Source organism: Cricetulus griseus, chromosome 3 (genome assembly GCF_003668045.3).
Source record: "Cricetulus griseus strain 17A/GY chromosome 3, alternate assembly CriGri-PICRH-1.0, whole genome shotgun sequence".
Taxonomy (NCBI): Eukaryota; Metazoa; Chordata; class Mammalia; order Rodentia; family Cricetidae; genus Cricetulus; species Cricetulus griseus.
The window spans coordinates 17,369,367-17,394,346 of NC_048596.1; the positions used below are offsets into that span (position 1 = coordinate 17,369,367).

The 24,980-nt window shown below is 45.0% G+C and overlaps 1 protein-coding gene across 1 annotated transcript in view; it reads left to right on the forward strand.

Moving 5' to 3' along the window:
* The first annotated feature begins 4,186 nt into the window (after positions 1-4,186).
* Pkd2l1 (polycystin 2 like 1, transient receptor potential cation channel) overlaps positions 4,187-24,980 on the forward strand; it is a 33,224-nt gene continuing 12,430 nt past the window's right edge. The window contains 3 exon segments of the mRNA XM_027407239.2: positions 4,187-4,201; positions 5,240-5,492; positions 5,990-6,103. Coding sequence (XP_027263040.2) covers positions 4,187-4,201; positions 5,240-5,492; positions 5,990-6,103 — 382 coding nt within the window.

Consider the following 24,980-nt stretch of genomic DNA (forward strand, 5'->3'; position numbering starts at 1 on the left):
CAAGGCAGGAACCTGAAGGCAGGAGCTGACACAGAGGCCATGGAGGAGTGCTGCTTACTGGCTTTCTCTTTCTGGCTTTCTCCGTCTGCTCTCTTATAGAACTTAGGACCACCAGTTCAGGGATGGTCCAACCAACAATAGATGGGGCCCTCCTCCATCAATCACTAATAAAGAAAATGCCCTGCAGTTTTGCCTTTAGTCAGATCTTAAGGAGGGATTTTTCTCAATTGAGGATCCTATCTCTCAAATGACTCTAGATGGTGTCAAGTTGACATAAAACTATCCAGCAAGTGAAAGGAGTGGCCTCATTGCTGACCCTGGTACCACTGTAGAGTGACCTGTGAAACTGGGTGTCCAGAAATGGTATAGGACCTGATGTTGGCCAATCAGGCTCAAGCCAGGGTAGGCTGGTGCCTGGGCCTGGGTGGAGGGGCTGAAGCTAACAGACACCCACAGTTAAAGGACTAAAAGCAGGGACTCAAAGGCAGAGGAGGGAAGAGCTTGGGCAGACTTGGCCAGTGTGTCTGTTTGATCAGAAGAACAGTAAGAGTTCCGTTCAGGGAGGGTGGGACTTCTGCCCTGGTTGCTGGGGAGGAACTGACAGAAGGCAATGAGGTGTAAACTGTCCTCTCAGAGGGGGGCAGGCATGGCTGTTGGCAGACACTTCCAAAAGCTGCCCCTTCTCTAAAGCCACAAGAGACACTGACAAAGATTCTTTACCTGGGGCCACACTCTCCTTGACAGCTTAGGCCAGAAGCAGCGAGGCCAATCAGGGAGGGTCCCATCCCCATCCTGGGGGATGCAGGACTCTGGTGACGGTCTATTTCCTTTTAAAGATTTGTTTTATCTTTATCTTTTTTTGTATGTGTGTGGGTGTTCTGCCTGCATGTATGTCTGTGTACCATGTGCATGCCTGGTGTCCTCAGAGGCCAAAAGAGGACATTGGAGCTGGAGTTACAGATGACGGTGAGCCACCATGTGGGTGCTGTGAATTAAACCTGGGTCCTCTGGAAGAGCAGCCAGTGCTCTTAACCACTGAGCTCAGGACCCCTGGTGATCTGTTTTGATTCCCTAACGTTTCTACCAACCATTTTTTTTTAGGTTACACCACAGCCATTCACTAACCTTCCTTCCCTCTGTCTCCCTCACTCAGAAACAGACATGGGCATCAGGACTGACCCACCACACCACACCCCTCTCCCCTCGCTCACCCTCAACTCCCCCACTCCTAGCCCCTCCACCCCCACCCCCAGCTCCTCACTCCACCCCCCACCCCACCCCTGTGAACTCAGCCTCACCTCCTGTTTTCTCACAGGGGTATCCTGACTAAAAGCCTTGCACATTGGTCTGCTTCTCTGAGGAACTAGCTCTTCACAGATGTCTAGGAAGCTTTTGGAATGACCAATCCCTGGGGATTAAGACTTATTGCTGGGTACAGACAAGAACCCTCAGCTCCCCCCTAGGAAAAGGGGAGGAAACAGGAAGGAGCAGGGGAGAGGGAAGGTTCCTGGATCTGGTGAGTCCACAGCCTTCCACACGGGCCTGCTTCTTTCCTGAGATCCCCTACTGCACTGAGGCAGGAATCCCCACATGCTGCTGCCACCTGGTGGCCACAGCAGACAAAGCTGAAGGACAGAACTTATTGTCACTTCCCTGAACCCCTATTCCAGAAGAGGTTCTCATTGTGATCCCCAGGTATCTGACAACAAAACGTACCTCGTGTGAGATTAACTAAGATATTATGGTGTTATGTGCTTGACCTCTGGGTGGTAGATACACGGCAGCCATACTTTCTGTCTCTGCTAATGTCACCCACCTGGAAAGCTCATTTCAATGTCATCTCTCTCCAGCTTCCCTTCATGACTTCCCCACTCCCTGGTCTACTCACCCGGCTTCCTCAGAACCACTGAGAGCTGCCATCTCTCTCGATGTGGCTCTTCTCACACTCACGTTTCACCACACCCCTCCCCAGCTTGTCAGAGTCTGATGAGGCTGGAAAGCTCTGAAGAAGTTTTTCAGGGTGGCCATGGTGAGATACAGGAACGTGCTGGTGACACTCATGGGTGACCATCTTCCCACTCTGCGCTAGGACAGCACCAGACCAAATTCTCATGCCCATGGAGCAGTGGGATCAACTCACTAAGAGGGTCAATGGGCTTTTGGTTCTGATGGGCCACATGGCCTGCCAGTAGTCCACAACCTTCAAATCTTCTAGCCCATGGGCATCACCCCAGTCTTCTGGTTATAATTGAGCTACATAGACGCAGCCAGTTCTCCATGTCAGTCAGAGACAATGCCAACACAGTCCTGGCTGAAAGTGTCCCCCTTGACATGAACTGCAGGAGTGGGACTGCACAGGGGCAGATGTTATGAGAAGACGTGAAGTCTGGCCTGTGCTTTAAGAATAGTTTATAAAGCCTCCATTTGGTGTTTTAGTCCTGAAAAACCCTCCAGGTCTGGGGATTTTGCTATTGTCTTCAACACTCTACAGATAGTAAACTGCTGTGGGATTTCTCTCCGAACGCCGTCAATATGTGTTGCTCTCATTGGTTGGTAAATAAAGCTGCTTTGGCCTATGGCAAGATAGAGCCAGGCAGGAAATCCAAGCAGAGATACAGGAGAAGGGCAGAGTCTGGGAAACGTTGGCAGCCACCCAAGGAGCATTGGTAAGCCATCGGGCTCGTGGAGATAAACAGATTAGTAGAAATGGGTTAATTTAAATGTAAGAGCAAACTAGTAATATGCCTGAGCCATTGGCCAAGCATCTATAAGTAATGTTAAGCCTGTGAATGGTTATTCAGAAACTGGCGGGCGGGAGAGAAACCTCTGATTTCAGTAAATTAGCCTCAATAGCTTCTTATTCAGAGACATACCACAGTGAGTAAGAGAGCCAGCATCAGATCCAGGAATTTTATTCACATTCAAGAGTCTGAGGTCAAGAGGAGCTTGAACCTGAATCTTCCTCCATCCACACTGTTTGCTTTTTTTTTTTTTTTTTTAACAGTGTGAGTCAAGAGTCCCTGGAGAAATGTCAAACAAAACATCATGAGATTCATATTTGATTTGTGACTTCCTGAGTAAGTTTGAACAGCAGAGGAATGAGGATGCCTTCTGAGATTTCTCAACCCATGCTGCATAGCCTGCCCCATGGGGCGGTGTGGTCTGACCCACACACAAGGATTCAGTACTGAGCAGGGAAGAGCAATGGTCCCAGGGAGGTGATGATGAATAAAGCAGTCAGTCATGGTTGGAGCTCTCAGAATGGGGAGACTTGTCACCCGAGGAAGGCCCTCAAGTCCATTCAGACCCTGCTAATCGCAGGCCTCCTCCAGATTTGAGAATTGCCCAAGAAAATGGGAAACCATCTCATGTTCCTCTCTCTGCTTCTCAGGCACCACACTGTTGCTATCCTGTTCCTGACCCTGTTCCAGGGTCATTTTATAAGTCTGGAGTCCTTGTGCAACTGTTCAAAAGCTCTTGGCTGAGGGCCAGAAGCTCCCTCCTTACTCAGCTGATCCAATGCAAGCTGCTCCACCCTGGCCCAGCTCCCCACCCTTCTCCAAAGAAAGTGGTCACCTCAGTGCACCTCACTGGCTGGTACAGTGGAGAGATGGACATTTGTCCTTCTCGGGAGGTCAGACAGTCCTCAGGAGCAGACCATGGAGGGAGTCACCCCTTTCCAGTGCTGGGCCTTGGGCAGGAAATTCATATGATGGATTCAAGGGTGTGACATCTACCTTTCCTTCCCTGTCTTAGAACTTAGGAGACACAGTTTAATCGGGGAGTGAAGCCTACACCAGGTCAAAATCTCTGCCTGGGAATATTTAGAGCTGGAGATGTCCAGGCTGCTATGCTTTCTAAACCTGAAGGTGGGCTTCAAGCCAGTGCAGCTAAAGTAGCCCTAGGTAAAGAACCATGGTTAGAAGAGTCCTCTGCAGCCATCTCTGATAAGAGCCTGTAGAATAACCACCAATACTACCAGCACCAGCCTTGTTCTGGACAAAGCTCTTGCTTATATGTAAACCTGGGTGAGCAAGCAAAGGCTGAGTCTGGGCACAGGCATGTGAGTAGAGGTCCATGCCAAGTCTCTATTCAGAAAGCCAAGGAAGAGGGAATCAGACCAAGCTCAATTGCTCTCATACCCACTTCATGCTCAAGCTTACATTTCTAAACCTAGTGCTAAGTCATGTCCCAGGAAAAGGTGACCAGATCACCTGGTACAGAGATCTTCTTCTAAAGGTCCCAAGTTACCTCACCCTTGCCCCAGGCTCTGTGAAATGTCCTCCCCCCTTCTCTCTCTCCGTGTGTGTGTGTGTGTGTGTGTGTGTGTGTGTGTTTTTGTGTGTGTGTGTGTGTGTGTGTGTGTGTGATGACCAATGAGCCATGAAGCCAAACTTCAGGAAAGCAAAGCCAACCTGGACTCTACAGTCCTGTTCCTGTCCCCATCACCAGCAGAGACCCTGTTTGTCTCCTAAGATCTGGTCCGGTGCTTCCCTTTGCCTCTGTTTTTCCCTGAGCTATAATGGTGCAGTGGGGAGCCACCTTCTCCAATCACTAGGGGCAGCTCAAGGAGGCACAATGAAGGGCTCGAGAGATCATTGACTGAGCTGGTGGGGAGGAACACCTCCCATCCTGCCCATCCTTGGTCTTCACCTTAATCCATGTGAGTCTTTCTCCCTGCCCACAGCCAAGACACCCATCTATCTATCTATCTATCTATCTATCTATCTATCTATCTATCTATCTATCGTGGATATCAAATCAGATCCACCAGAGAGTTCTGCAGCCCTCCCTTCCTGAAACTCACACACTGACCTTTGATCAACTCAACAGTGGGAAGTCTGGACATCCCTTTTCAGGCTCCATCTGACCCCAGCACTCCTCTCTCTCCTTTCCTCTTTCTACTCTGCATAATATCCTCACTCCCCTTTCTCTTCCTTCTTTAAATCCCTAATAATTCCTTTCCTTTTGTTCCCTGGCTCTCAGAGAGAGAGAGAGAGAGAGAGAGAGAGAGAGAGAGAGAGAGAGAGGGAGAGAGGAGATCTGACAGGATTGATGACCATCCCTGTATCCTTCCTGCTCCCTCCCCTAGGTGAGCTCAGCTCCCCCACCCAGACAGGAGGCAGAGGCTGAATGAGAACAGCTGCTCCTAGACACCATTCCTGGGCTCTCTGCTGCCAGAGTCAGGCTGGGCCTTTGTGCCTGTGTTTCCTGTGAGAGTGGGCACCTGTGGTGCCAGGTCCTCACCTCCTTCCCTGTGAATATTATGGAATGTCTCAAGGGGCAAGAGCTGCAAACCCTGGGGAGTGGAGCCTGGGACAATCCAGCCTACAGCAGCCCCCCTTCCCCGAATGGGACCCTGAAGATCTGCACTGTCTCCAGTGGGACACTCCCCCAGCCTCAACCCAAGAAGCCTGAAGACAAATGCCAGGAGAAGACACAGAGAACACTGATGTCCAGCTGCTGTCTCCATATCTGTCACAGCATCAGAGGTACTGGGCACGAGGGGAGCTTCTTCTGGGGTGTTAGTGTCAGAAAAAGAGACCAATAAAGGTTTGATGGGGTAGGGGACAAAAGTGACCCAAAGAAGAAGAAATCTTGGTGTCTACAAATTGTTTGTGTTAGAGTTGCTTGCCCCAGGACACAGAGGCTAGGCTCCTGGTCTTCTAGAAATGTCACTTGGCAGAGTCATCACTTGGGGACCCAGAGGCTGTGGAGGAGTATGGTATGTGGAGACAGGTGAGGAGGCCCCAGCTGAAACGATGCCCGCCCCTTTCATGGCTTCACTTGATCCAGAATCCTCACCCTGTCTCCCTCTGGGACTTTGTAGAAGGGTAGGCAGGGATGTGGGTGGGGTAACCAGGTCCCAGGGGTCATAGGACAGGCAAGAAAGGACAGGGCAAAGATGGGTGAGGTCTAGGGGTAGGAAGGAATGGATGACTGGAAAGATGTGCTGTTGGGGACTCTGAGCATCTTTCCACTCCCTTAGGACTCTGGGGAACAACCCTGACTGAGAATATAGCTGAGAACAGAGAACTCTATGTCAAGACCACCCTGAGGGAACTTGTGGTATACATCGTGTTCCTCGTGGATATCTGTCTGTGTGAGTAGCCACTGTCCTATGGGCATCTGCCTGTGAGAGGCATGCATGTCTGTACACAAGTACACAGGCAAGGCTTAAACATCCATGAGAGGTGTGTAGATCCTGGGAATTTTGTGTACACGCCAATATACAGCTCCTGCGGCTTCTCACACTATGAGTGCAATGGAGGAACCCCAGCTGGTAGAGAGGTTGTTAATGAAAGGACACTTCTCCCAGATAGCTCAAGTGCCTAATACTGAGCCAACAGCCAAGGTGTGTTGACAGGTGGAAATGTTTAAGCCCTTTCTGTTTAGTAGGTTTTGTGTGATTGGTTATTGTATAACCTTGGGTCCATGTTTCTTTAGGGGCAGGAAGAAAATGACTCAAGTCTTAGAGTCTGAGAAGAGGGTTGGGGTTCAGTGGCGTGGTGGCGCCGTGTGGGAAAGCCTGAGCCACACAGGCAGCTGCGGCAGTCTCTGTGGGACACTGGCCGGGATGCTTTGGTGTCCAGGTTTAGAAAAGTAAGTAGAAAGACAAAGATGTAGAGTGTGCAAACATGGCATCAAGGAACATGAAGGAAGAGAAAGCTGGAGCGCACGGACTATTTGGCCTGTAGCTGAGGGAATCAGTACTGCATTCACTTTAGACTTGCCCAGCAGTGTTGTTTGCCTCGTGCAGCAGTATTCTTTGCTCAAAGCTGCAGCTTGTACTCCCCAGCTGCGGCACCTCCCTAACTGGTTCCCTCGCCAGGGTTGCACTTTTCAGGGTGCAAAAATCGTTGGCAAGAGAATGTAAAGGTCTGATAATGCAGGTGTTGATGGGAACTGTCATCTGGTCATTATGCCAGCCACCGTAGTCATGCATTCCTTTCGTGGTTGATGAGCTTGCTTGGGCCGCTTGGGGCATTTCTGTCATGAGGCAGAGACGATAGGACAAGGGCTGTGGGCTCCATTCAAGCCCTTTGAGCCCATGACTGCTGGAGACCGGTTTGTTGATGTGTTTTCTGCTGTCACCATCTGTTAGAGCAGGAGGTCCCTCCCCTTCTTATACCCGTGACAGCTGCCCAAGCTCACAAATAAAGCCTTTCTCTGCAAATAACTGTCATTCAGCTACACAAGCTTTGAACAGGGTTAGCAGTTTTCCAGATCTCCAGTCACAGTGGAGCATCCTGACTCCTGGGTATGGGGCTGGAAGGATGGAAGCGTGAGCCGTGTGTGCCGGTTATCTTGTGAGCTCACTGCTGTGATGTGGGCCAACCGTCTGGCCCAAGCTCACTTGCTATTAGAGAATCCTAGAGAATAGAGCTCACCGACTGTTGGAGAATCCTGGAGGACGATTCAGACAGTGCACAGGCCAAAGATACAGGTGACTCAGTGTCACTTCTTCCTGACCCCTCCCACAGGGCTCTGTTTGGTACCCCACCAGTCCCACCCTGGGGACACCCACAAGGATTTCATGTCTCACAGTGCACAGCTCTGCCTTCTTCCATTATGGAGCCCTCTTCTCTGTGCCCAACATTGGACAGAAGGCATGTGTGTGAATTTCTGCTCCAGGAGCTCTCCTCATTACTAGACCTTGTTTCTTTTGCAGCATATGCCTCTCTGTTCCCTGCAAAGTGGCAGCCTCCAAGTGCTGGAATGAATACACAGTGCAGCCTGTTCTCCAAGCTCAGGAATTACTTTCTTCTCATGAAAGAAGTCATTGCCACATAGTGACCAAGGGTGGCTTATGTAGAGATTGAAGTCTGGGCTCTGAATTTGCAGATTTGGGCTCATCTGGGGGACCTTGAACTAGTTAGTTGCTTAACCCCTTTGAGTCTCAGCATTCCCATCTATAGCTACCTGATCCAACAGGATTATGTGGCCATCACAAGGGCCATTGGCTCAACTTGGCATGTTGTGACAACAGTTTCAGAGTGCTCACTGTGTGTTGCCTAATCTCAGCCCTCATCAGTTTGATGCCCTTTACTGGAAGAAATGTACCAAGGAGCATCTGACTGGCACAGTGCCCTGTGGCATCATTACCTCTGTTGTAAGCAGGCATGTTACAACGTGACAGTTCTCATAGAGCTGAGTTCTCTCCCTCCTGCGTGCAGCTACCAGTTTGCCCCACTTCCTACAACCCAAACACAAGACAACCTTGAATTATGACTTTTGTCCTTACAGAGGCCACATGATATGGAACTTACACATACAGCCCCTTGAGAAGTATTAGCTTTGTCTAAACTGAAGGGACCGCCTTGCCCACCCCTTCCTCGGCCCTTCCCCTACCCTCATGGCTGCCTACAGCTACAAAGCATTTCTCTTTACTCGTGAAGTGCTTCTGTAGACCTTAAGCCTTGCTCTCCCACCTCAGGCCCTGATGCTGGGAGTCTTTGGACAAAATTTATCTGAAGAGAAATTCATCTCCACTTCCTTTTTACAAACCTGCCTTTCTATACATTATAACAAAATTGCTTCTGGAGATACCATGCAGGAAGAACATTACCCAATCTCTGGAAGTAATTTATCTTTGTATTCTCTAGTGGAATCACACAATTCCATCTACATGGCATTTTGGAAGATCTAAGAGCTGGCAGTGGTCGCCTGGGGTTGAAGACAGACAGAGATAAATAAAGAGGGTTGTTAAAGAACTCTGGGTGCTCTCCTTGTGTCAGTTACACAGTGTCAGGCTCATTTTATAACCAGTGTATCTTTCTGGTTGGGATTTTTTTATACAGGAATGGCTGTGTTTACATGGGGCCCAGAGTAGTATGGGGAAACTCTCTGCCTTTTATTCAGTTTCACAGTGAACCTAAAACTTCTTTAAACAAACAAACAAACAAACAAACAAAACAAAACAAAATCAGGCTGGGTGTGATGGCATACAGCTCAAAAATAACCTTTACAGTTAATTAGAAAGCACTATAAACTTCTAAATAACTAAAAAGAAGAGACGGTTTAACGATTTTCTTAACAACAAAAACTGATGAACATTGGAGGTAATGGATGTTTTGATTCATCTTATTTGCTCAGCATACACACCATAGATATGGAAGGAAACATTGCATTGCCCCATATATTCATGGTGTGAGCAGAAACATCAGGGCTTTACTGATCAGTTTTTGGAGCAAGAAACACTATGTCACCAATTGCTCTGAAGGTTTATGCAAAAGTAGTTCAATTTTTACTTCCATTTCACAAACAAGGAAAAGTTTCAGTGTGTCAAAGAGCTTCTCTGGGGACAGGAAGTGAGAGGAGGAAGCAGGAAGCCAGTTCAGCAGCCGTTGGGCCTTCTCCAAGGTTGATATTTTTAATGAGTACCCTGGGTACTTCATGCAAATGTTACTTTGTGGACATCTGTCCACACCCTAGCTCAGTGATTAGGAAGTGTTGTTTCTCATGACCAAGCACTTTCCCATCGTCATCTAGTTGGAATCAACTGCCTTCCCCACCCAAGCAGAAGTAAAGTCTTAAGAGAATGCTGCTATCTACAATTCTTCTATTGTTATACTTAAAACACGAGGTAAAGTCGCCAAAGAACATTTTTATTTATAATTCACCTCCATCCTGTCCAAAGGCATTTAAAAGAATGTTTATACTACCAACATTATATATACATTCTAAGGGCTGGAGAGATGGCTCAGAGGTTAAGATCACTGACTGCTCTTCCAGAGGTCCTGAGTTTAATTCCCAGCAACCACATGGTGGCTCACAGACATCCATTATGAGATCTGGTGCCCTCTTCTGGTGTGCAGATATATATGGAAGCAGAATGTTGCATACATAATAAATAAACAATATATATATATATATATATATACATTCTACACTTTCATATATAATTACATCAGCAATACTCTCTAAGTAGTAGATACATTTTAATTTTTATGATTATAGTTACATCACAGTTAATTTAAATTTTCTCTTTATTACTTGAGTATGTATTATGGATAAGTATATCCATACCCATTGCCTTCTCTTGATTTTGTTAAATTTGTTGCTTGGGCATTTTCTGAGGAGATTAAGCCCAAAGATAGGGCTATCTTCTTGGTGCTGTGTGTTGCTGTTGGCCTCTGTTAGTTTTATACATATTTATTACAGCGCTACGGCTATAAGATCACACCAGTATAAGACTCCATCAAAACTGCATGTTCTCACTAATAATTTTTAGTATTAAGTAGGTATAAAATGACACAATGATCTTGCCTTAATTTTCTTGTCTTTGATTCATAATGGGCTATAGACAGTTTTCTTACGTCTACTTTGTGATTCATACCCATTTTGTACAAGTTGCATAAGACAGACTTTGCTGGGAGGAGAGGGGGATTTTAGGAATAAAGAATTGTTAGATCTGTGGTGGGAACCTACTAGGGCCTTCATTTTGGAAACTGGAACTCTGAGAGTGGGAAGCATAGCCTATGGAGCTGGACATTGCCTGCATAGGAGTCGGCCCAGGATGAGCCCCAGTGAGCTAGCGGCTGCAGGCAGCCATGCTGACCCAATGCCCTCTCCCTTACGTTTTGCTCTAGCAACTTGATGACTATCTGGTGACTCATTTGGCTAACACAGAGCTATCTTCTTTAGTCAGGCAAAAAAGGAGAGCCACCAATCTCCTCATAATGTCATTATGTAGTCCTAGAAACTCAGACAAAGAGCATTCACACCTATGACCTCACTTGACCATGACTGCAGTTTTGTAAGGGATAGATATCATTATTCCTATGCCAAACTATCAGGGAAATGTCATTCTTGTCATTATGAATAGTACAGGAATAACTGGCCATTCAGAAAGGCTCATATTAGTGGAGTCCATCTTGTCCAGCAGAGAGGTACAGGGGAGTGGATGGTCCTGCCCCTCCCTCCGCCTCCCCACCTCCCATCAAGATATTTATGAATGAGCTTCCAGCCCATTGTCTTCTTGGAAGAATGGCTGTGGCCTTTGTTGATGGAGGAAACACTAAAGGTCTTTGTATAGAAACAATGGCTGTTTGTTTTAGGAAACATTTGTGTTATCTCAGAGGTGCACCTGGGACTGTCCCTATGTAGGAGAGTCTCTGAGCCGTGACCTAGATTGGGTCTGGTCACCATGGAGTTGGGGAGAAGCATATGGACCTCAGCCTTTCATGTCTCACGTCTACCCATCAATAAATGTGGATTGACTGTCCCTTGTCACTGCTGGCTGTAGAGAAGTGTGTCTGCCTCTCCTCATTCTGCTTTTAAAAATCTATCTATTATCTATCTATCTATCTATCTATCTATCTATCTGGGGGCACCTGTGAGGAGAAGAGGACAACCTGTCAGAGTAAGTTCTCTCCTTCCATCATGTGTGTTCTAGGGACCAAACTCAGGTTGTCAGGCTTAGCAGCAATCACTTTTACTTGCTGAGCCATTTCACCAATCCATCACTCTGCTTTCTTTCAGTGGGAATCAAGGTTCTGGTAGAATCTTGCATCCTCAAGATATTAAGGAAAACTGTCTTTCTTAACTGCATATTGCTAGAATTGATGATGAAAGAAATAAAATATGTGTGGGAGATGCGGCTAGGTTCTGTAGGTGAGCCCCTGTGTGGCTGTTACAGTGGCCTCATAGGGCCACCTCATTCAAGGAATAATGGTGCTACCAGTTACTAGCCATATAGGTTAGGATACTGAGCCTTGATCTCCTACTCAAGCAAGACTGATGTCTGCCTATCTGAAATTGGTACAAGACAAAGAGATGCTGAGTGTCTGTCTTAGGCTCTCAACCAATATCAGCTACCAGTCTATATTAAGGCACAAGTCAGGCAGGTACTGAAATCTCCATAGTCAGGCTTGCTGTAGGTGAGATGAGGCTCTGGCCCTGCTGGTGTAGGGGTCAGAAAGAAAAGAGGTTGCTAGTATCAGACAACACTAGTGCGAGTGCTTGCTCTGCCTCTACCCTGCCAAATGATGCTAAGCAGGAAACTGAATAACACAACTCACAGAGAACTTTGGTCATGAGTGAAAGGTCTGGGGTTTAAGGTTCAAGAGGGACACTGAGGCAGATTATCTTTTGGAGTAAAAAATGGTTTATTAGAGATGGAAAGATGTCTCAGTGGTTTGGAGCACTGGCTGATCTTCCAGAGCACCCAGGTTCAGCTCCCAGCTCCCACACCACACAGCTCACCACTGCCAGGAGCTCCAGCTCCATGGTTTCTGATTCCCTCTTCTGATCTCCACACATGTCAGGGCCAACAGAAATGGTTCCATTCCATCTTGACTTCAGGTTAGAGAGTTCAAACCTATTGTCGCCCCTTCAAGGTTAAATCCACAGTATGTTTGGCCTAAGATGTGGCTATTGTTTGTCTTGCCTTGACAACAGGATATTTGGTTTAGGGTGTGGTTACTTGTGTTTTGGGTGTTAAGGAGGTAAATACACTTGTTTGTTCTTTGTGTCTTGGTAAGGAAGTCTTGCTTTCCCCCCTTTTAATTGGGGTACATAAGAGCTTTGAGTATTAAACTTGGGGCTGATCCCAGTGTTCACTAGGTGCCCATCCAATTCTATCTCTTGTCTAATTCTTTCCTCAATCCATACTTCTCCTTCTAAGCACAGACTGGACTAGCTGGTGGGACCAGACAGATGGCCCCTCAATGTGGGGCCCAGCACACACTCACTTGAATGCACGTGGTGCTTAGAGAAAACATCCATACACATAAAATTTTTTAAAAGTTCTAAAAATCCCCCAGAGGTTTACTAGAAGAGTTATTAACATTATGGACAGACAGACAGTTGCATGGTGGAGGCTCTGAGGAGAGTTCAGGCCTCAGTGCCATAAGTGGACAGCATGGCAGGGACTCTGATGAATTCAGGCCCACGAGGCAGAGTAGGGATAGCGTCTTATAGACCTTTGGGGAGTCTGCAGCCAGGCTGTCTCTGATTTCCCAGCAAGCAGCAGGGAACGGGGTAAAAAGGGACATGTGACAGCATCGGTAGGGTGGTGAGGTGGTGGTAGAGTTGTAGGGTGTTGGGGTGGTGTGCTGACTATTTTATGTCAGCTCGACACATTCTAGAGTTGTTTGGGAAGCAGGAACCTCAAGGAACAAAATGCTCCAGTTAGACTGGCCTGTGAGAAAGACTGGGGTACATTTTCTGAATTGATTATTGATGTAGAAAGGCCCAGCTCACTGTAAGGGGTGCCACACCTGGGTGGTGGTCCCGGGTGCTGTAAGAAAGCAGGCTAAACAAGTCATAAGAAGCAAGCCAGTAAACAGTATGCTTCTTGGTCTTTACACAGGCTCCTCCCTCCTTTTCTGCCTCGAGTTCCTGCCCTGACTTCCCTGTATGATGGACCACAAGCTGTAGAATGAAACAAACCCTTCCTCCCCAAGGTGCTTTTGGTTGCTGTGTGTTTCATCACAGCGACAGAAACCCTAAGGAAGACAGGCACCCTTTGATACTGAAGTCTGTCAACCTCATTCCAGAAAGAGAAATCTGGGCACCTCGGGAGTCACAGCGGCAGGCTCTTGGTCTGGAGCTTACTTTGGGATGCAAGGGGGAGAAAGGTGCCTTCTGCGGGCACCTTGGCCTTGGCCACAGTCTTGGCTGGATTCTAGCAATGGCTAAGATGGAGTCATCAGTGTGAATGGCAGGCTGTTGGGAGTTAGTCTGTAGAAAGATCTTTGAGACTATGAAATGAGGTTCGCAGGTAAGGAGTTCTAATAACAAACCAGGTGTTCTAATAACAAACCAGGGTGGTGGCAGCCGCTGTAGGGCTCCGGTGATGTCCCAGGCCTGGGTGGAGGTTCTGGCCCCAGAAATAAGGGATAGGGCAACAGTTCTTAAAGGTGTGTTTAGAGGAGCCTGAGGCTTCCTATGACCCTTTCAGGTAGAGTACAAGGGCTTCTCTTACCCAATGACATAATTGTGTAAGGTCATGCTTTCTTCTACCTCAGCCAAAGCAACAGATTGTGACACGTTGGCCACAAAAGCTGACATGAGACTTGAGCAAGCTTCTACTCATCAACACTCAGGGACACGTAAATTCTAACATAATGCTGTAGTTGTCAGTAAAAAAAAAAAAATGGTTTTGGGCTGGAGAGATGACTCAGTGTATAGAAGCACCTGCTACTTTTCCAGAGGACCTGCGGTCATTCCCAGCACCCACATGGCAGCTCACAAATGTCTATAACTCCAAGATCTGATACCCTCACACAGACAAGCATGCAGGCAAAACACCAATGCACATAAAATAAAAATGAATGAATTATATTTTTAAAAAATTGGGTTTTATTTTTAGAGAATATATTAGTTGTAAGTACAAATGCTATTCATGTCTGCATGCATTGTATTTATCATCTTCTTTTTTATGCTAGGGATTAAACCCAGGGCCTTATGCTTGCTTAGCATATGCTCTGCCACCAAGCTACATCCCCAGCCTGTCAGTCAGATGAGAGTACCTCATAGTCTGGAGGGGGAAGCTGATGAGATAATAATGAGACCCTGGCCATCCACACACTCATTCACTCAAACAACAATGAAGTTTTATTATGTACTAGGCCCTAGGATGGGTGCTAAGGGATGTGAAATATACCAGACACATTTGCCTTTAGGGAACAAAGGACTCTGACTTGTAATCAACAGTGACATCCATTGTAATGGGTGCTACAGAGGAAAACAGATCAGAACCACGACAAAATATGGGGGACAAAGATGTGGGAAAAACCTGGGAGTCTTGCAGGTTTCAGAGGCCAATAGCCATTTAAGTCTGAGAAGCATTGTCAGGGAGGCCCAGTCACTGCCATCTGCCTGCTTGTTTGTTCTAACAGAGTGGGCTCTCTGCCCAGGTGTGTTATTTGTCGGATCATGAAGTATTAGCCACTAAAGATGTAGGCTATGAATATGTGAAAGACCCCCGGAGGCCTCCAGGATCTCAGCCCAGGACTGCAGCCACCCCAATCACAGAATGGAGGCGAAAGCTTGATGCAAACAGCATGAGGCTTTATTGTAGTTGTTTAACAAGCTAACCCCATTTTATCTCAGGTCTTTCATCCACCCGCCATGGCGGATGGCTAGGAAAGATTCGGCGAAGCCACGGCATAGAGATCTTATAGGGCAGTGTAAGGGGAGTGTCTAGGGGTACACACAGGCTCAGGATTGGTGTGCCTCTGAAGGGACCGGCTCCCCATTTTGGCAGCCATAACAGCCGAACACGTGCTTGCCATAACCTTGCCATGGTCACTTAGAGGTCAGATGCCTGCCTCGTGGCAAGGAACCAATCAGAAGTTAGCTGGTGGTGCTATGCTTTACGGCTCTGGATGTGCTTTACGGACAAGCGCACAGCAATGACGAGCAGAGCATAGCAATCGCCCTGGGAGGGCCTATGGGCCATAACATCCAGTTGACCAATCAACACAGGGCAAACCCTCCAAGCCTGGAGGCACACCAATCCTGAACCTGTGCATACCCCTAGACACTCCCCTTATGCTGCCCTATAAAGATCTGTACGAAGTGGCTTCAAACTCTTTGCTAGCCATCCGACATGATGGGTAGATCAAAGACCCGAGCTAACATGGGGTTAGCTCATTAAACTACAATAAAGCCTCATGCAATTTGCATCAAGCTTTCGCCTCCATTCTGTGATTGGGGTGGCCGAGGTCCTGGGCTAAGATCCTGGAAGCCTGAGCTTTCCGGGGGTCTTACACCTCCAGCACATAGGCCCACTCAGGGTGGTTGCTATGCTCTGCATGTCATTGCTGCACACTTGTCTGTAAAGCACACCCAGAGCCGTAAAGCATAGCACCACCAGCTAACTTCTGATTGGTTCCTTGCCACGAGGCAGGCATCTGACCTCCTAGTGACCAAGGCAAGGTCAGGCAAGCATGTGCTAGGCTGTTGCAGCTACTAAAATGGGGATCTGGTCCCTTCATAAGCAAGACATAGCCTGGCTCACAGGAAGCAGGAAACTAGAGAGGGACACATGTCCTTCACTTCTGTGACATGCAACACAAGTTGTAAGTAGAAGCCTGTCCCTTCACTCCCGTTCTGCTGCCTAAAACCTAACTAAATATTTATCATACTTAAATACAATGAAAGTCTTGTAATGTTGTCAGGTCCAGCAGACTTGTCCGGTCTGTGCGTGAAAGGAAGAGTGTGAATTGAGGAAAGAAATAGACAAGAAACAGAAGATAGAGTCAGGAGAGCACCCAGTAAGTACTGTGATCAGCCACAAGTTTAATACTCCAAGTTCTTATATACCCCAATCAAAAGGGGGGAAGGCAAAAGACTTCTTTACCACGATACAAGGAACAAACAAATGTAATCACCTCCTTAATACCCCAAACATCAAGTAACTGTACTCTAAACCAGATATCCCATTGTTTAGGTAAGACATCCATTGACCACACCTAAGAGTAGCCACACCTTAGGTCAAACATCCTAAGATTTAACCTTGCAGGAGTAATCATAGGCTCAAACTCTCTGACCTTAAGGCAAGGTGGAGTGGAGCCACTTCTGTGGGCCTCCAGACTCCCATGTATTAAGACTGGGAAAGGTGTCTCAGTATGATGAATAGGGTCAGAGACAGTCCCTGCTCCCACTGTTAGGAGTCCCATGAGAAGACCAAGCTATACAACTGTAACATATATGCAGAGGGCCTTAATAAATGGTAAATAAATTTTCTAATATCCAGGCCACTCTTACCCCAGCATATCACATAGGCAGGACAGACTGTAGGTCAAGCCTTACGTGGCTGGTTGTTTTCCCACTCTTTCTACTGGAAGTCTTGCCTGGTCCCAGGAGGTGGCGAGTATCATCGGGCTTTCACAGCAAGCACTTTTAACCTGCTAAGCCATCTCCCCAGCCTCAAACACCCAGTTTCTGACACAGGAGTAAAATAGGTTCATAAAAGATCTATCTATACATTTACTGCCAGAAGTGACCTAGCTCTCCAATGGTCTTGTCAGTTAGTGCAGGGAACGAACCCTGATCCTGCCCAAGGAGAGGCAGGCTAGAGAGGCACAGCTATGTTCCACTCAGTCACAAATAGGGGCAAGAAGGCACTCTTCAGCACTTGGTGGCCTATGTGGCAGTTCCTAGGAAAGAGAAGCAAAAGTCACTGTGCTGTTGCTCTAGTCAAAAGAAAGGACTAGACTGTCCATTCTCCAAGCATGCACAGGAGTGGGTAAATACAGGTTATTACCAAGTTCCCAATGATGATGATTAATGATGATTTCAACACTCAGACTTCTTTATCTAAAAAGGACATAGATGGGCATGCATAAATACATTAAAAAACACAGCTATAGTAAAATATAACCCACCAGAACTATAATAAAGGGCATAGCATAAGAACTAGGAGAAGATAAGAGAGGAAGAGAACTTGTGCCAGAAAGCTTACAATAAATAATGATTGTTGATGAAAACAAAGCCTGAGGCTCCCGGGCAGTCAAAGTAAGGAAGAAAACACAAACATTTTACCTAGTTTTTATTGTTGAGTAAAGAAATAAAAAGAGAAGTACTCCAATTAACAACAAGATGTAAACCTCAGGAGAGTTGGTATTAGCCATTTTTATATGCAGCACACAGACTATAAAATTGATCTTAAAAGTTAAAAATTGGAGGTACTTTTCTTACAATTGTCTTCCTTAATCCATGTTTAATACACTCTCTCTCTCTCTCTCTCTCTCTCTATATATATATATATATATATATATATATATATATATATCTTTTTGTATTCTAAAGATCTGGCTTTACTTATTTAAAGAAGCTTGGGAGTGTTCAGGATGAAGAGTGGGCATGTCCTAGAATTTCGCCCACAGTTAGTTTGGTCAGCAGGGTCCCATTAGTAAAGTTAAGAATGTCTTGATTGATCTAAAGCTCCTTTTCAGGCAGTGAACTTGTGAGTTTACTATTTGTCTTTGCAACTTCTTTGCTGACTCAGTTGCTGAACTCTCAAGTTTGCCCATAGGAACCTTACAAACTTGCACAATCCTAGGTGTTTGAATTGATTCTTTTAAGGAGATATTTGAGAATTTCATGTGATGAGTTTTGACCTTATTTATTGCCTCCTCCAACTCCTCCCAGATCCATCTCCTCCCCCAGGATTGAGTTTTAGAAGGAGAATTAGAGTACCCAGTCAGATTTAGAGAGGTAGAGTGGTCCAGTTGTCTAGTGAGGAATGGTGGAAAAATCCTTGTCTTTTCTGTAAGGAAGACATGAATCTGAATGTCTGTTCTGCTTGTTTGTTCTGTGATCTTTGAAGGAGTGATTTATCTACATTTTGTGTTTTGTTTTGTTTTGTTTTGTTTTCTGTTTCTTAAGGCAGTATCTCTCTATGTAGCTCTAGCTATCCTGCAACTCACTATTAATAACATTCTTCTTTTTTTAAAGGTTTATTTACTTATTATATATACAGTGTTCTGCCTGTATGTATCACTGCAAGCCAGAAGTGGGCACCAGATATCATTACAGATGGTTGTGAGCCATCATGTGTTTGCTGGGAATTGAACGCAGGACCTGTGGAAGAGCAGCCGGTGCTCTTAACCCCTGAGCCTTCCCTCCAGTCCTATTAACAGAATTCTTGACCTTAGTTTATCTGCATGAAATGGAGATGTAAGTCTTGTGGTGGATAATGTATACTAAGCTTGGGTGATACCAATTATCAATCAAGGTGATTATTTTATAACTATGCTTGGGAAACTGTGAATTTGGCCTGAGGCCATGGAAATGAAACATTATCATGCATCACAGTCAAGAAGAGGAGGAAGAGGAAGATGTTATCTATTCTTGGTGTTGAACTCTAATTCCTTCTCCTGGTCCCTGATCTTTCCATAGCATCTCATGAAGTCATTATCTAGTCCCTAAAGCTTGCCTGGATTGCTGCTATAGAAAGTAAACTGACACACTGGCATTCAGCACTCTGAGTACAATTGTGCCTGCTCCCATTCCCTGGCCTAATGTCACCATCTGAGACACATAGAGCAATGCGCTCCTTCACCAGATCCCGAAGGAACAGGAAGGCCAGTTCCACCCAGAGCAGGTGGGGCAGCAGACAGCCCTTTGCTGACACTCTTGGGAGTGAAAGGAGTGTTTGGAACACTGACCATTTCCTATGAAAAGACAGTGGTGGCTTAGAAGGGTTGCCTTATGGAGCCAGAGTTTTTGCCTCATCAATTTACTCTTGAATGTAGTTCAGTTCTCAGAGCAGCTACTAATCAGCCTATGATGGAGGCAGGAAGGTTGTGTTTGAATCTTGAGTTTATCAATTTTTTACCCGAGGCAAGGGACAACCTCTCTAGAGGCTGGAAAATGGAGATTATCTTGGCACTCACCATGTAGTTTGTTGTCAAACGAAGAGAAAGAGTATGTCAAGTGCACAGCCCAAGTAGCACACAGAATTGGTGTGCATAGGCAGAAATGAGCACTCTGGTCATTTCTTAGATAGAAAAGGATGATGATGAGATGGACCTGCTGAGTCCTTGTCAGAAACCTCTGAGCCAGGTGCTCCAGGTAGACCAGCTGCTTCTTCATAGGAACATCTACTTGGGATTTATTTATATTACCTGGATAGAAACTGATGGAGGCAATGGAGAGACACTAAGAAAAACCAACATATTGTTTTCAATATTCTTCCACCCCAGTGGCCCCGAGGATGTGATGCTCTGCGGTGACATCTACTGGTTCAGATGGTCAATGAACTCTGTGATTTCCCTCTGGGGAAAATGCTCTTCAAATTCCAGGAAGGGTTTAAGAGCTCCGGGAAAGGTATAATTCCTTTCCATCCCTAACCTTAAAGCTCACTGAAATGGATGAAGGGGAAATCCATGGCCTCTAGATGTCTCCACAAAGGACAAATGTGACTGACCACCTGATTGCAACAGCAATGGTTCTCCACATGTGGCCCCTGAACCTATAGCATCGATGGTCCAGTGGGACTTATTAAAAGCACACATGCTGAGTGCCACACAGTGCTACAGCAGTATGCCCTGTAACAAGATTTCCGTATGTCACATACTACAGGTTGCTTGCAGGTATGATATGGAGGGACCAAAAGTGACCGGCACTAAAATCACTGTCCCTTGGAGCAACTCTGGGCTTCTCTGATCTTCCTTCGGGGTTCAGAACATAGCAGCCTCCAAATTTAATGTTTACCTTTAAAACTGTGCTTCCTTTCAAGTCCTTGAAGAACCTGGGCATTGAACCCAGGCCTGGTTCACCTTAGACAGGTGACTGCCACTCAGCAACAGCCCAAGTCTCCATTCAATTTTCTGAATGAATGACCACGAGACTGACCTCACACTGCAATGCTGCCGGTCAACTGAAATTCCTGTTAGGTGAGCCAAGGTCTGGCTTCACTGATCTTTCCCAAGTCTTGAACGAATTACTGTTCTCTTTTAAACTAAGGAATTCCAGGTTCTTTTCAAAGCTACTAAGCAAAAGTTATCTTCAACTATTTTGATTACACTGTTCATGAGTCAAATACAGTTTGAAAATGATTCACTTCATTTCACTCTGTATTTTGGTGTTTTTTTAAAAAAACTCTTCCCTGGGAGCCTAAAGAGATTGTTCTTCTAGAGGACCAGAGTTCAATTCCCAGCACCTACATCAAGTGGCTTATAACCACCTATACCTTCAATTCCAAGGGATACAACTCCTTTGGCTCCATGGGCACCTGCATATACACCTACAACAGGCACACACAGATACACACAATTAAAAATAATAAAATAGAGCCGGGCATTGGTGGCGCACGCCTTTAATCCCAGCACTGGGGAGGCAGAGGCAGGTGGAACTCTATGAGTTCGAGGCCAGCCTGGTCTCCAGAGCGAGTGCCAGGATAGGCTCCAAAGCTACACAGAGAAACCCTGTCTTGAAAAACCATAAATAAATAAATAAATAAATAAATAAATAAATAAAAATAAAATAACCCCTCTTCCACTGTTGGTCCAGCACAGTGACTCAGAACCTGGTAAATACTGAGTTCTAGCTGGGTATGGTGATACAAGCCTTTAACCCCAGCACTTGGGAGGTTCAAGAGGCTTCAAGTTTGAGGCCAGCCCAATCTACACAGTGAGTTCCAGAGCTACATAGTGAGATACCCCGCCCTCCCTCCCCCCCTCTCTCACACATACCAAGCAAACAAACCCACAAACCCAACCCACGTACTGTGAAAAATGAATGAAATAAAGACCTTGTCCCTGGGGACATACAGTCAGGGTAAGTAGAGCTACTTAGGTGCTTAGAAAGCACCTATTGTACCCCACACACCTGGAATATGTTGCCTTTATATTCTATAACTTAATAAAAGGTATTATTCTGGAATGTACCTTCCTCAATAGAATTTTTCTGAGGTTAAAAATCATGACACCTAGCAAAGTATTTTGCACAATGTTAAACTTTAAATACTGTTTTCTAATTAATATGGAAAGCATCTTTATAATAATCTGGGTTGATGATACACTACGTCGAAATCAATGGTATTTGAAACAGTTTGGCTTCACTAAGTGGTAAGAGAAAACACCTCTTATTCATTGTATCATATTCTCTCTCTCTCTTTCTTTCCCTCCCTCTACACAAACACACACATTAGTATTTGAGAGTAACCAAAGTGTAACATTTCACTATTCCTATCGTAAGGTATATTTTTGTCCAAAGTATACAATGTTCATAAATAAAAATTAACAAGAAATATAGAGCATTTGTGTTTGAGTATTTTGATTGCATGTGTGTATGCATATGACACATGTATGTATGCCTGGTGCCCTCAGAGGTCAGAATGGGCATTTGAATCCCTGGAACTGAAGTGGTGAGGCACCATGTGGATGCTGAGAATTGAACCTGTGTTATCTGAGAGGGAAATCAATGCTCTAAAGCCCAAGCCATCTCCCCAGCTCCAGGAACTCAGAGCATTTGGGTGAGGAGATGGAACCTGGGCTTTAATCTAGAAAGATTTTAAGGTTCTATCTTGGTCCTTTTTACTCATATGAACTTAATTAAAGAGTTGCAAAGGAGAATGGATACTGTATGTCTGTGTGTTAACAAGCATCTGACCAGGTGAAGACATTTTTCTTTGAAACCAGTTTTTATTGTCTTGGATAATAATCAGAAGTTATGGGGCTGGGCCTGTAGCTCAATAGTAGATTATTGCCTAGCATACTCAAGACCTTGGGTTCAAGTCTCAGCACTGAAAAAACAAAAACAGAAGCAGACTCCCAGATGTTGATGTATGGCTATAATCATGGCACTTGGGAGGTGGAGGCAGGAGTTCCTAATTTCTAGATCAGCCTCAGCTATATACAAGTCCAATGCCAGCTTGAGCTACAAGAGACTGCATCAACACAAGCAAGCAAGCAAGCAAGAAAACAGACTGAAGATATGCTGCGATAAATAGCTGGCAAGCAATTCAGAGCTACAGTAGTTCTGATCTGTAATTAGTCTAGGGAAGGCCAGAGCAAAGAGTAACATCTGGTGGCTGCTCATCAGTGTAACAATTTAGTGCAAAGTCAGCAGGGAAAGTCCAATGACCATCAGTTCTGTGAGGTGATGTTCGGTGGGCTCTCAGCGGCCCATCTCAGAACACTGCCTGTCTTCCTCCACATACTGAGGATGGGTAATCTCAGACACAACTAGTAGTGAAGCCTGTCTTAGGCATTGTTAATAGAGTAGGATGGGATAATGCAGAGGGCCAATGCTTTCTTCTTTGCTGATGGCCCTCAATGGTGAACTATGATGTCTGTTCTGTGCCTATAACCAGGGATGATTCTAGACAAGCTCTAGTTCACCCAAATCCTTCTCTTCCTAAATTGAGTATAAAAGAAAAATATGGTCCAAGATCAGAAAAATAAAAATTTTTTAATGGTGGCATGTTTCTTTTTCATTTTTTCTCACATGTACTTATTTATTTATGTGTATGTGCATGTCTACACATGCCACAGCATGTATGTGTAAGTCAGAGGACAGCTTGTGGGAGTTGGCTCTCTCTGTCTCCTATGTGGGTCATGGGAATTGAACTCATGACATTAGGCTTGGTTCCAAGTACCTTTACTCATTGAAACGTTTTCCCAACTGATAAAGATACATTCATTCAAGTATATCAAAGACTTTGATTGTACTCACTCCTCAACAGACTCCCCCTTTACCCACTCTCACTCTTCCGTTCCTCTCCCCTTTTACCCCCTCCCCGTGTGCATGTGTGCGTGCGTGCGTGCGTGCATGCGTGTGTGTGTGTGTGTGTGTGTGTCTGTGTGTGTGTGTGTGTGTGTGTGTGTGTCTGTGTGTGTGTGTGTGTGTGTATGTGTCTGTGTGTGTGTGTGTGTAAAATCAAGCTAGGATACACATAAGAGAGAAAATATTTGTTTTTTTTCTGGGTCTAGCTTACTTTGCTAAGTATAATGATCCCCAACCCCATCAAATTTCCTACAGACCGCGTAATTTCATTTTTACAGCTGACTTTATTGTATATGTGCTGTATTTTCTTTAAATATTCATCTGTTGATGGACGCATAGGGTGACATGTAACTTGGTATGGAATAGGGAGAAAATAAACACGGATCTGAAGGTGACTCTATGTTATGCTGGCTTGGATCCCTTTTGGGACATTCCTAGGCATGGTGCAGCCTGATCACATTGTAGTTGTAGTTTTAATCGTATGAGGAACCTCTATGCTGATTTCCATGGTAGATGGACTAATTTGTACTCCCATTAGCCGTGTATAAGGGTTCCCTCTCCACTTTCATTCTTTGTCAGCATTTATTGTTGTTGTTTCCTTAATGAAGGACATTCAGACTAGAGTGTGATGGAACATCATCTTTTGATTAGCATTTCCCTGATGCTAAAGATGTAGGATATTTTTATATGTTTATCAGTCATTTGTACTTCATCTTTCAAGAACTGTTTGTTCATTGCATTTGCACATTCATTGATTAGATTGTTTCCCTATTTGATTTTTAAAATTCTTTGTGTACTCTGGATATTCGTATTCTATCAGATGTACAGCCAACACACACTTCCCTCCTGGCTCATTTAATCATTGTTTTTGCTATACACTTCGTTGTGTTGAGGCCAATCTATGCTTTTGCAGTCGTTTGTTTTATGAAATAGGGTGCCCAATATTTGATGCATATGTATTTAGAATTGTTATAGCCTCTTAATGAACTATTTCATTAATCAATATAAAGCAACCTTCTTTATCTCTTCTGATTAATTTTGGTTTAAAGTCTACTTTGCCAGATATTATTATCTGAGTTCCATTGAAAAAGAAAAAAATGTAAAGGAATTGCTCCCAAGAGGCTGAGAAATCCTACTTTAAAATTTGAACATAATTATACACACACAGAAAATTATAACAAATATATAAAGAATTCATACATTTCACCTAGCTACTCAAACACGAAGATGCTACATAGCCCTGTCCTCCCCCACTGTCCTTTGAAAATAAATTTGAAGACATAATGGTGTAAAATCTCATTATTCCCAAATACCTTAATGTGTATTTTCTTAAGATGGTGAATATTCTCTTGTTAAAATTAGGATATTTTCATTGATCTGGTACTGTCATTTAATGAACAAACCCTATTACAATTTCACCAACTATTTTACTAATAGCTGTTACAGCAAAACAGAGAATATGACTCAGGATCCATTTCAAAAACTTGTATTACATATTCTTTTTAGTCCTTCACCTTGTTAAACAAACAAACAAAACCCCCACAAAACCCAGCCAGACATGTCTTTCATCCTAGCATTTAGGAGGCAGAGGCTGGTAGATCTCTGTGAGTTCAAGGCCAGCCTGGTCAGCATAGCAAGCTCCATGGCAGCCAGAATGACATAGACCCTGTCTGAAAAACAAAACAAACAAAAACACCGAGTAAGAAGCTAAATAATAATGTCAAATTAGAACCCACAAGGGGGGGGAAAGCCAAGCATTCATAAATGCAAACTAATAAACAAAATCTCTTCCT